This window comes from Asterias rubens, chromosome 20, assembly GCF_902459465.1.
Source record: "Asterias rubens chromosome 20, eAstRub1.3, whole genome shotgun sequence".
Classification (NCBI taxonomy): domain Eukaryota; kingdom Metazoa; phylum Echinodermata; class Asteroidea; order Forcipulatida; family Asteriidae; genus Asterias; species Asterias rubens.
This window is the reverse complement of record NC_047081.1, coordinates 6,068,022-6,081,060: the sequence shown is the minus strand read 5'-3', so window position 1 is coordinate 6,081,060 and position 13,039 is coordinate 6,068,022. Positions and strand designations below refer to the sequence as shown.

Below are 13,039 nucleotides of genomic sequence, written 5' to 3'. Positions count from 1 at the left end.
TTTATATTTTTATTTTCAGTATAAATAATAATAATTTAATAAATTTATCTTTAAAATATTAAAAAAATACAAAAAAATACTTTTATAATTTTGATTACAATTTAATTTTACTTATTTTTATGAATAAAGTGGTCCAACTGACTTTAAATTGTAGAAAAAGACTGGCGAAATAAATGGAAGATTCCATTATGTGACATGTGTGGAAATTTGAACACGCAGTTCTATTAAAAAACAAACTGTATTTAGCACGTGATTGTTTCAATGTAATTATAACACAAAGTTTTGGAAGTTATTTTTATAAATTAAGTTTGTCTTTTAAAACTTTTATACAGATATTTGAATAACTACTATCACACTTGTTTTATTTATCTCCCTACTTATTTCGATTATTCCTTCAATTGCAATAACAATGCAATACATTGTTTTTTTTTTATATGAGATGGTCAAGAAGAAGCACCCATCCCATCATCAGTCCACGAATAGATTGACATGCTATTTAGAATAAAAACAGTGGTAAAAGTGGTCTGTATAAAAACAAATCAGAAATGGCCCGACCTAGAAATCGACAACACGATGACGGCTGGAAGTTACTCTGCTCCTTTTCTGCAGTGATGTTCGTTTTGGTTTTGGTAAAGCTAGGTAGGTATGGTGGATTCGTGCATGTTGATGGAGGAACTCCCCCCCCCCCCCCCCCGGCCTAGCTAGGTAGTGTAGTTGCGATAACGTTATCGCAACTAGTCTTGCCCCACCCCCTCCCAACAGTCCCATCCATGAGCCATATTAAATGCATGGATTGTGCATGTTGATAGTGGGGAACATTATTAACAATCAATGGGATCAACGCTCAATTAAAACAGGTTAACCCTTTCCCTTTGCATTCATATACTAGTTACTAGTTAGTTTGTGTGCGTGGACGCACACTATTTCCTGCCGTCTTTTTGTTCTATCAAAAAAATTCAATGAATTGTGTGTGTGATGGAGGAATTTATGGTGATACTGTGAAGAAATTATTATATTCATGCAAATGCAAAATAAGACAAATGTTACATTCTGGCAAGAGTTACTATTACCTAGTACTAGTTTGAACAGAATTGAAATTGAATGATAATTTATAAAATTCACGCTTAACCTAAAGCATGCCGAAAAACATCCCAAACACCTTGGACTGTTCAACCCTCCTTGCATATAGGAACGATTCCATCTCCATCATCGAATTCGTCTCCATCATCAATAGATAATTATTGTCTGATAATATCTTGTCAAATGTCAATAGACCCTATATTATTGCCACTATCGCCTCACAAAACATCGTGAAACTCTGATTTTCCAAAGTTAGAATCTGCGAAAATATTCATTTGTTTCTTAATTATAAAAATAGAGATGCCAAAGAAAGACATTTGGAATCAGCTGATTATCACCCAGCCCTCTTTGAAGTTGAATGGCTATGAAATTGACAGACATTCTTTAATTGCAGGGTGCTGTGGCCGTGCGGTTGATAATCAATCATGGAAATAAATTCATTGAACTCAACTAGTTCCAAGAGAGGGCGCTATTCAGAATGTATACCTTGCAAGTTACTACAGCGGTCTGGGTTTGAGTCCTGGCCTTGCGAGATAACTATGGAAGGAAAAATACCCTTGTCACACGAAGTTGTGTGATTTCAGAATCTTGATTTCGAGACCTCAAGTTCTAAATTAATTTGAGGTCTCGAAATCAAATTCGTGGAAAATTACTTTTTTCTCAAAAACTAAGTCACTTTAGAGGGAGCAGTTTCCACAATGTTTTATACTATCAATCTTTCCCCATTACTCATTACCATGCATGGTTTTATGCTACTGCCTTTACTGCCTTTAAAGGCAGTGGACACTATTGGTAATTGTCAAAGACTAGCCTTCACAGTTGGTGTATCTCAACATATGCATAAAATAACAAACCTGTAAAATTTGAGCTCAATCGGTCATCGAACTTGCAAGATAATAATGAAAGAAATGCACGCGAAGTTGTGTGCGTTTAGATGGTTGATTTCGAGACCTCAAGTTCTAAGCCTGAGGTCTCGAAATCAAATTCGTGGAAAATTACTTTTTTCATGAAAACTATGGCACTTCAGAGGGAGCCGTTTCTCACAATGTTTTATACCATCAACCTCTCCACATTACTCGTCACCAAGAAAGTTTTATGCTAATAAATATTTTGAGTAATTACCAATAGTGTCCACTGCCTTTAAGGTGAGGACTACGCAGATTTTGGCGTCGAATGACACCAGAGGCATGTTGCAACCTACTCGGGGGCTACCCCCTTACAGTCCGCAACCTCTCCCTATTACTCAATACCAAGTAAGGTTTTATGCTAATAATTATTTTGAGTAATTACCAATAGTGTCCACTGCCTTTTAAACCCGATACCAAACCGGCGTGATGAGACGTATTTAGCTCGGGACGACTTCACTTTTTACTTTAATTTAAGTGCGTTTGTTCTTCAGATTTTCGCTACTTAATACGGATGGTAACACTATGTTTGCTTGTCTTGGGGTTCTTCACCTTCTTCTTGTACCTGGTTGGAGACAAACTACAGATGCTTTGGAGCTTCTTTGTGTCCAGCAATAACACACAGGGACAAGGTAATGGAGCAAATAACAGGCCTCGAAATAATTACCCATGGCTCTAAAGCAATTGCCGTGGTGCTTAGTGCTTTTGCTGTGGTGCCCTCAGCAAGTTTCCAATATAAACTTACACGGTAGTGCCCTTTACCAGAGGAAAACTAATATGTCCCTTCAAGAGCGAAGATTCAAATTCACAAGAATCATCAAGATAAAACCACAAAGAATGCCCCAAGTAGCACAGTAGAGTTTTTTAAACCAAAGATAACCACAAAGTAAAAGAGAGGACCTCATGTGATGGTCAAGTGTTCAAGCAGAGACTGAAGCTCTGGTGTTTCATGATTGGCAATGTGGGTGTCTTAGACATTTGTGTTCTAGAAGCAGGGAACACTCGACCAATATTGGGTTGCCTCCTTGGACATACCATAGATATAGAAATATGAATATAATACATAGATCGGCTGCCGCACATACATATGCGGGTTCTGGCATGGGGGCAGGTATTGGCCCATTCTCCAACGTTCATCTTCTACCAGCACGTGACTTTTAGCGCATCCATTGTGGTTAATTCCTATCTCCCATGTTCATAGTCTGTGCGTTACCAGCAGCACATGACTTTTTATTGCGTGCCGTCCATGAAAAAATAGAAATGTTTTGGTACAACATATGGCGCGTATGTACGCGTATGTACGCGCGGCCGATCTAGGTAATAAATTCTACATCTTTGGGACATATATGTACATGTAAATCCTTAGGTTTCTACTGTTGGTGTGTAATGCAAGTAAAAGTACCCAGTCACATCACCTTGTAATCGTTACATTGTTCTCTGAAAACAACTATGGGTCTTATATTTTTAACATAGCTCTGTAACTGCCCACATTGTAGTATGGGGGGAAAATGACTACATTGAGTCGCCCTCAGGTTCCATAAAGCCCTCCACAAGAACTGCGTATTATTACCATTATTCCTAGTACATGTAACTCCACTGAAGAGGGGTTTTCTGACACTCCAAGTTAATCATATTATTGTGTGATTCCCCAAACCCCCAGAATTATCAGATAAAGAGAAGGAGACTGAAAGAAGGAAAGCTCGAGAGAAGATCCAGAATGAGTACACAGAAAAGGTGTGGTATTAAGGTTTAGCTATTCCCATATTTCATTTTTTTTTTGACAGAAGCTAAGTAGTTACCTAAGAAAAAAGAAATTGTCCAAAGTAGCTTTGTATTTCTAATGATGACGATGCTTTACTTTGAGGCCAAGTGAGAACTATTCGTTGAAACTGACTGAATGCCACAATGCCTAAGTATTTTTGTATTGTTGGTGATATTATTGGGGTGTTTTTGTTTTTTGTTGGGTGGTGGGGGGTGGCATTGATACAAGAATCATTGTAAGATTAGTGAGTTAATTAGCCATGTACAATGGCTTACTATTACCAGCTCTCACTTCAAGATTTTAAAGCAACATTTTTCCTGAAATTTCAGGGCGCCAGATATGAAGAAGAAGTTCTGAAACCAAGGGAAGAGGCTGAAAAGGCTCGTTTAGAGGAAGAGTTCAACAAGTTTGCTGGACCTGCCTGGAAGGGTAAATCCAATCGGCTTGGGGTAAGTAATAATGGCCAATTTATAAATCTCACCTATAGCAACTGTAGGTTTTTCTACTCAAGAGTCTTTCCCCCAAATTACAAATTGTAGAGTGTCATGGCCGTGTGGTTGAGAGGTTCAAATTCAAATTCTGGTGGTTCTAATTATTGGAGTGTGGGTTGGTATCCTGGTCATGACACTTGTGTCTTGGAGCAAGATGCTTTGCTTCTCTTCACCCACGGGTATGGGTACCTGCGAGGGTAGTGATTGATATTGGGTCTAAAAAAGCCACTAGCACCATGGAAGCTCAGGGTTGTATACTCCACAGGGAGCTGAGAAAGATTAAAGGATTGTTATTGGTCCAATGACCAGGGCACTAATGTAAAGGGCATTGAGACGTTATTGTGACATGTGTAATATAGGACCTAGTTTTTATCATTATTAAAGAAAAATTTAACCAGGCAAAACCGTTTTTGTGATAGTCAGTGATTTAATACAACTGAAATGGGACAGGACTAAAATCATGCACATGTCATGCAAATGTTTCCCAACTTAGTGGAATGACCCAATTCCATGTACAGCCACAGACCCGCTTTGATCATGATGATACAGCCCCTTTAAAGACACTGGACAACTTTGGTAAATTTGTCAAAGACCAGTCTTGTATCTCATCAACATATGCACAAAATAACAAACCTGTGAAAAATTTGAGCTCAATTGGTCGTCGAAGTTGTGTTCTTTCAGTATGCTTGATTTTGGGACCTCAAAATCTAATTCTGAGGTCTAAAAATAAAAAATTACTTCTTTCTCAAAAACTATGTTACTTCAGAGGGAGCCATTTCTCACAATATTTTATACTATCAACAACTCCCCATTGCTTGTTACCAAGTAAGTTTTTATGCTAACAACTACTTTGAGTAATTACCAGTGGTGTCCAGAGCCTTTAAAGTGTTTTGCACTCAACAACACGCTTTGGAACAGAACCCACACTATCACAACACCATAGACTTGTTACGCTTAACAAAGCACACTATACAAAGAAATTATTCTGAAATAGATGCATGATTGTTTTCATGACTTAAAGGCACTGGACACAATTGGTAATTACTCAAAATACATTTTAGCATAAAAACCTACTTGGTAACGAGCAATGGAGAGTTGTTGATAGTTTCAAACATTGTGACAAACAACTCCCTCTTAACATAGTTTTTGAGAAAGAGGTAATTCCTCAATCAAATATTTGAATCTGATACAGATTTCAGGCCTGAATCTTTTCTCAGGCATCTGAAAGCACTCACATTTGTGCAATAAGGGTGTTATTCTTTTGTTATTTTCTTAGACTTTAGATGACCAATTGAGCCCAAATTATCATATGTTTGTTATTTTATGCATATTTTAGGATACACCAGGTGAGAATACTGGTCTTTGGTATTTACCAAAGATGTCCGGTACCTTTAATATGACAATCTTTATTGATTTTTGATATTTAGATCAGCAAAGGTAAAATCTAAGCCAGATGGTGGGGAAATGTTCAAATGTTTCTATTGATTTTAATTGTGAGAAAAAGAAAACAAAGTTGGTAAAAACAGGTGTTAGTCCAGGCCTGATATTTCACGAAGGCAAGGAATTAATAATAAATGTTTTTAACGGAAAACACTCAAATTCACTGTATTACGGTTGAAATGCTATTTGAATGAACAACATAATTTTGTTAAAGGCAGTGGACACTATTGGTAATTACTCAAAATAATTATGAGCGTAAAACCTTATTTGGTGACGAGTAATGGGGGAAGGTGGATAGTATAAAACATTTTGAGAAACGGCTCCCTCTGAAGTGACATGGTTTCCGAGAAAGAAGTAATTTTCCACGAATTTGATTTCAAGACTTCAAGTTTAGAATTTGAAGTCTTGAAATCAACCATCTAAACACACACAACTTTGTGTGACGAGGGTGTGTTTTCTTTCATTATTACCTCGCAACTTTGACGACCAATTGAGCTCAAATTTTCACAGGTTTGTTATTTTATGCATAAATATGTTGAGATACACCAAGTGAGAAAACTGGTCTTTGACAATTACCAATAGTGTCCACAGCCTTGAAGTTCAATCGTTTAAATATAAATAATAATTGTTATTAATTCATTTACAGTAAAAGTGAACCGTTAATTTTGAGAGGCTTTGTGACCATATGTTCCCAGACCTGGATTTTTAATTGTTAATTTGTTTTTTCAATTACCGTCTAAAGATAACCCCTGAGAAAATGTTATTAGTATGCCTTTAGATTTGGATTTCAATTAGAGAATGCCATTATTTATCATTGTTCAACATAAATCCTATAATTTAGCAGCAGGTACCGCAACAATGTATTTTTAAAAAGGGTATAACCAAAATTAATATACTTTGTCAGGCCTGGAATTTCATCTTTGAAAGAGCAAGGCCATTTTCATTTTGCAAAGGGCACTTCCATTGGAAAATCTTAAAATTTGAAACTTTTGAAGGGGCACCAAGGCCAAGACTAGGGGCATCATTATGCCATGGCCTTCGTGGCCTGAAGGGGCACCAAGGCCAAGACCAGGGGCAACATTATGCCATGGCCTTCGTGGCCTGAAGGGGCACCAAGGCCAAGACCAGGGGCAACATTATGCCATGGCCTTCGTGGCCTGAAGGGGCACCAAGGCCAAGACCAGGGGCAACATTATGCCATGGCCTTCGTGGCCTGAAGGGGCACCAAGGCCAAGACCAGGGGCAACATTATGCCATGGCCTTCGTGGCATGAAGGGGCACCAAGGCCAAGACCAGGGGCAACATTATGCCATGGCCTTCGTGGCCTGAAAGGGCACCAAGGCCAAGACCAGGGGCAACATTATGCCATGGCCTTCGTGGCCTGAAGGGGCACCAAGGCCAAGACCAGGGGCAACATTATGCCATGGCCTTCGTGGCCTGAAGGGGCACCAAGGCCAAGACCAGGGGCAACATTATGCCATGGCCTTCGTGGCCTGAAGGGGCACCAAGGCCAAGACCAGGGGCAACATTATGCCATGGCCTTCGTGGCCTGAAGGGGCACCAAGGCCAAGACCAGGGGCAACATTATGCCATGGCCTTCGTGGCCTTCCTCTAATTCCAGGCCTGCTTTATCCCTGAGGCAATTTTAACCTCTATCAAATTAAATGTTTTTCGTCTTTTTAATCTCATCTTTGCTGATAGACCCCATGTTTGTATTAGAATGGTTTATTTTCCAAAATTGCTAATATGCAACCGCATGCTGAATTGGACTTCAATTAACAATCTACAACCTTACCTTTAACTCAAATTGCAGACAACCACAATAGAGACGCTTTGTGCATTGTTAATGTTGACTATTTTATCATGAATGCACTGTACACTGCTGTGCAAATACAGAAATTGATTTTGTTATTAGAAACATCTGTTCGGGTAGAAAGTCAATTTTATTTAATTGTAAAAGGGTTATTGAGTGAAATTTTTTTATTAATATCTTTTGAAACCAATAACTTCAAAAATGGTTGGGATTCGGATGTTTCTACAGTGTGAGGACATCCTTGCTTTGCTTTCGTCTATAAACAAAAAAAATATTGATGTCACTAAAAAAGTTACAAATTTTGGGAAAACAGAGAGATGTTCTTGATTTACAGGGTCCACAAACATGGAAATGTGTATATTATTTGGTCACCACCCCTAAAACTAATGTCAATAAAATTACAGGAGATTTCGATCTGTAAAAAGTATTTGATAATAATTTCACTTCAAAGTGTGTTGTTATGGATACAGATGTTTTTATCCCCAAAAATAAACGTTACTGTCAGATACGATTCTCAGATTGTGTATTCCATGCAAATAATTCTTCCTGAGTACTAAATCCCACAGGATTTTCAGCGATAATATTAAAAAAACGGTACCACCTTTTGAAGAATTTTCCACTTTTATTGTGGAGTTTATATACAACCAACACTTATATCAGATAAAAGCAGTTGAATAGTTCTAAAACAAAGGTAGCCTATCTGTTCCCTTTAGTCGTTATTTGAACACAAAGTGGCATAAATATCTCCCTAATTGTTGTACAAAATCTCCCTGAGTTCAAAATGCAAGTGTAGGCAGCTCTGCTGTGTGTTTAGATCCCCCATGAACTGTTCAGGGATTACATGTATATTTTGGGCGTATAAACCGCATTAAAATTAACTGTAGTTTAATTTCAGTTGGAGCATTATGTTATTGATTTCTGTTGTGAACCAGCTGTTACATTTTCTTTTAAAACATTTTTGCTTATAGAATTATTATGATAACAAATAACCACGTTCAACAGATTTTGGGGAATTGGTTTTATGAACTAAATTGTATTTTTCAACTGGCTGTGAACAGGTGAAGGTGCAAGTCTCGTGCGTATTTGAACTTCCGCAAAAAAATAACCATCCTTTTTGTCTTTAGGATGGCAAAGAGCCAAACGAGGATGAAAGACCGGTAACTGATTCAGGAAAGCCAGTGCTAAGGAAACGAGTGCAGGGTACCAGCAAGGATGCATCAGCTGTTAGGAAGCTTCCCGAGTCCGTAACCAGACCGCCTCCTGTCGAACCAGACCAACCTAAACCACAAAAAAGGGTAAAGTGTCTTTCACTTTCTTTTTGCACCAGGAATAATTCAATATTCAGAGTTTACCCTTAGTGACAAAGCAGCTGAACTAATTAGTATGTTGAAGTTGTTGTTTGACAAGCCCATCTGCCTTTATAGTTGACCATATCCTTTTAAATAGGGATGCTTTTCAACATTGAACAATCCAGTCACAGTTAATTTGTACTAGCCCTTGAGTACCTAAACACTAGTATGACACTGGTGTGCAAATATAGTGCAATCAAAAACCTTAAAACTCCTTCATACCATACTCTGTCCATCTGCTCAATGATCAGCCCAGACGTTAATTACTTCCAACTAAGATGTTGTTAATTGACCTGATGTAAAATTCAGTATACTTTTATTTGTGTTAAATAATTTTGTATAGCATGTGTGCATGGACATTTTCCTCCATGGTAGAGCCAAAATGAACTGAATTGAATGCTCAGGCAGTTAGAGGAGAAATGTATTTTTGTTTGGATTACACAGGTAGTTATACTTCCGGAGGAGCCTAATTCAAATGAAAAAGAGGTGAGAATTTAACAGTTTATAAATTCAACTTAATTACAACAATAATCTGTCATGCTTTTTAACTACCACCCGGCCGGAAGGTATAGAAAATAGACTTGGACTACTACTTTAGTTTTTATATAGGATCGTAATTAACTGCACTGCCATGGAGTGAGTTCTTGGGTTGTCTCAACGTTTTGACTAGCTTGCTCTAGTTATTGTCAGGAGACTGTAACATTTACATGATAATAGTGGTGCTCATGCTGTTTACTCTCGTTTCCCCTTGTTTGTCCAACAGTGTATAACAATTCGCATGAGGGGTTTGCAAAGTACAATTAGGACAAGAAGATTCCTGTATATTAACAAAGTTCAGGTAAGAAACCCTTTAGAGACCATAGCGGCCACGAGTGGCTAGTCCCAAAATGCTCATAGTGGTCGCAAACGGCTGAAAGGTTTGATATACACTTCCAGTCACAGCAGGAGGTCAAATTGAAAGTCATGTCCAGAATTTACATTTTCCAAATTTTGACATGTTTGCATTTATATTTGTTATAACCACAAAGGGAATTGACTGGATAAACCTTTGAATAATTTGTTGTCGAAAACAAAGACAAAGTTACAAGAGCCGAATTTGAATCTCCAGTTTAATGTGCCAGCACTAAATGTAAGAGTCTCTACATCCTGCCGGGCACCCGGCAACACAATAGTTTGAACTCAATAATTTTGGCCCCATTCTTCTGATATCATCATCAAAATAGTCTGGGCATTGCTATTTTGAGAGTCAATGTCTCCATGGGTTATACAGTGTAGTGTACATTACAGGATCTCCCCTCAAACATACACTTTAGAAATTATATGATTCTGTGGGAAAAGGTTTATATGTAAGGATAGCTTCCAATTGTAAGATGTACATGTAGTCCCTTTGGAGCTTAATTCCTGCGCAACCTAATGTTCATACCCTTTACAAAAGTGAGCAGTGCTCACCCAAGCATGAATTATTTTCAGCCTTTTTGGTGTCATGTGAAGGTTGAGTCCATAAGCTATCCATACATAACTTTTTCTCCAAGAATCATATTCGCAGCCATTTCAAAAGTGTATAGTTTTTTTTTAGACACCAGTATAGGCACAGCATTTATGAGCTAATTCCCACAATGATAAATTCATTCTTATTACCTTTTCTCTCTCCAATGTGAAGGTTCTTTTGGACTGGATGACCAAGCAAGGATACCACCCTCAACTTTACACAGTCTGCACAACGTTCCCACGGATGGACCTGTCTGAACACGTTGACAAGACACTGGAAGATATTGAACTCTGTCGGGATGTGACGCTTATTATCGAGGAGAAACTATGACAAGTTTATGTAAGCCCAACTGTATGCCAGTCAATTGGTTATGTTAAGGAGAATGGACGCGAAAGTGTAGATTCGTGGATAGAATGTACGAACCGAAGGCGTGTACATTGTAGTCACGAATCTACACTTTAGAGTCTATTCTCTGACTTTGTCTCTGACTTAAACTATTTCCCAAAAACTTTGTACTGTGTCAAACGGCGTTTGGTCACACATTTTTTTGTTCGGTCACACATTTTATTATTCTATATTTTTTGCCGAATTTGACGAAGCATATTTGATAATGCTTGCAACAATATTGGGTATGCCTTGATGCCTTACAACGTTATGTACAATGTTTTGATCAGTATACAACTATGTTTTTACTAAAGTAAATGTTTTTGGAAATTTAAATACAACATGTTTTCAGCTGCATGTGTTTTGCACATCATGTTAATATTCAATTTGGGAAGAAAGTCATTTCAATTTGAACTATCCCTTGAGATTGTAGTAAATCTCCAAGTGAGTGTGGATTTGTTACGAATCTACAGTAACATGCAAGTGTAGATTTGTAAAAACAATCTACACTTTTATTAATAGAGTGGCGTCACAGAAATAGTTTAAGTATGATAAAGGCACTTTGATACTCTTTTAATGTACACTTCTCCAGACATACAAAGCTTTAACCAATGTAGGCAAAAGCCTTGCACAAAATTGCATGCTCTTGTCATCTTCAGGATACTAAATAGTGTGAGACATATTGGTATGTATATAAGAACTCACACCGCTGCAGTGAGGTTAATAATGATAAGCCCCCTCAAGCCACAAAAGTGAAAGTTTCCTACCCTCTAAGCAGGACAGTTCTTTTCAGCATATAATGTCTCCCAAATTCCGAAATCAACTCCGCCGCAGTAGAATAAATAGTGAGACAAATTCTCAAAGAACAAAGATCTACATGTACACAGCAAAGAAGATATGGTAACCAGTGACCTCGGCACCCACAAACACGGCACCCACAAACACGGCACCCACAAACTCGGCACCCACAAACTCAGCACCCACAAACTCAGCACCCACAAACTCGGCACCCACAAACACGGCACCCACAAACTCAGCACCCACAAACTCGGCACCCACAAACTCAGCACCCACAAACTCGGCACCCACAAACACGGCACCCACAAACTCAGCACCCACAAACTCAGCACCCACAAACTCGGCACCCACAAACACGGCACCCACAAACTCAGCACCCACAAACTCGGCACCCACAAACTCGGCACCCACAAACTCGGCACCCACAAACACGGCACCCACAAACTCAGCACCCACAAACTCGGCACCCACAAACACGGCACCCACAAACTCAGCACCCACAAACTCGGCACCCACAAACACGGCACCCACAAACACGGCACCCACAAACTCGGCACCCACAAACTCAGCACCCACAAACTCGGCACCCACAAACTCGGCACCCACAAACTCAGCACCCACAAACTCGGCACCCACAAACACGGCACCCACAAACTCAGCACCCACAAACTCGGCACCCACAAACTCGGCACCCACAAACTCAGCACCCACAAACTCGGCACCCACAAACACGGCACCCACAAACTCAGCACCCACAAACTCGGCACCCACAAACTCGGCACCCACAAACTCGGCACCCACAAACTCGGCACCCACAAACACGGCACCCACAAACTCAGCACCCACAAACTCGGCACCCACAAACACGGCACCCACAAACTCAGCACCCACAAACTCGGCACCCACAAACACGGCACCCACAAACTCAGCACCCACAAACTCGGCACCCACAAACACGGCACCCACAAACTCAGCACCCACAAACTCAGCACCCACAAACTCGGCACCCACAAACTCGGCACCCACAAACTCGGCACCCACAAACACGGCACCCACAAACTCAGCACCCACAAACTCGGCACCCACAAACTCGGCACCCACAAACTCGGCACCCACAAACTCGGCACCCACAAACACGGCACCCACAAACTCAGCACCCACAAACTCGGCACCCACAAACTCGGCACCCACAAACTCGGCTGCTACAATCTTGGTAAATGCACTTGTAAACACAAATTTGGCACCCCAACAAAAACGACCAAATAACAACTGGGTGGTACATGTAAACATGGAGGTAATTTCAGTTAAGTTCCACATGCCCATGTATACAATATATATGGGCTTCCCAATCCATTTGGGTAGCTGAAACTGCTGAACTGGATGCCATTTTGATACGGTATTACTGCATGTAGGTATAGCGGTGTGTAGAATGTTCATTATTACAACTCGGTAACTGTGAAGTTAGATTGGTCGAGAACCAATCACGTGCCCTGCAACAAATACGCATGTACCATGGCTGAGTGATGTT

General features: G+C 39.6%; 1 protein-coding gene across 1 annotated transcript; it reads left to right on the top strand.

Moving 5' to 3' along the window:
* The first annotated feature begins 452 nt into the window (after positions 1-452).
* On the top strand, positions 453-11,695 carry LOC117303898 (UBX domain-containing protein 8-like). The gene is made up of 8 exons (XM_033788346.1): positions 453-639; positions 2,480-2,617; positions 3,646-3,719; positions 4,077-4,196; positions 8,616-8,786; positions 9,285-9,326; positions 9,604-9,678; positions 10,501-11,695. The coding sequence occupies exons 1-8, from the start codon at positions 546-548 to the stop codon at positions 10,657-10,659; spliced, it is 873 nt and encodes a 290-aa protein (XP_033644237.1). The 5' UTR covers positions 453-545; the 3' UTR covers positions 10,660-11,695.
* Positions 11,696-13,039: the final 1,344 nt, after the last annotated feature.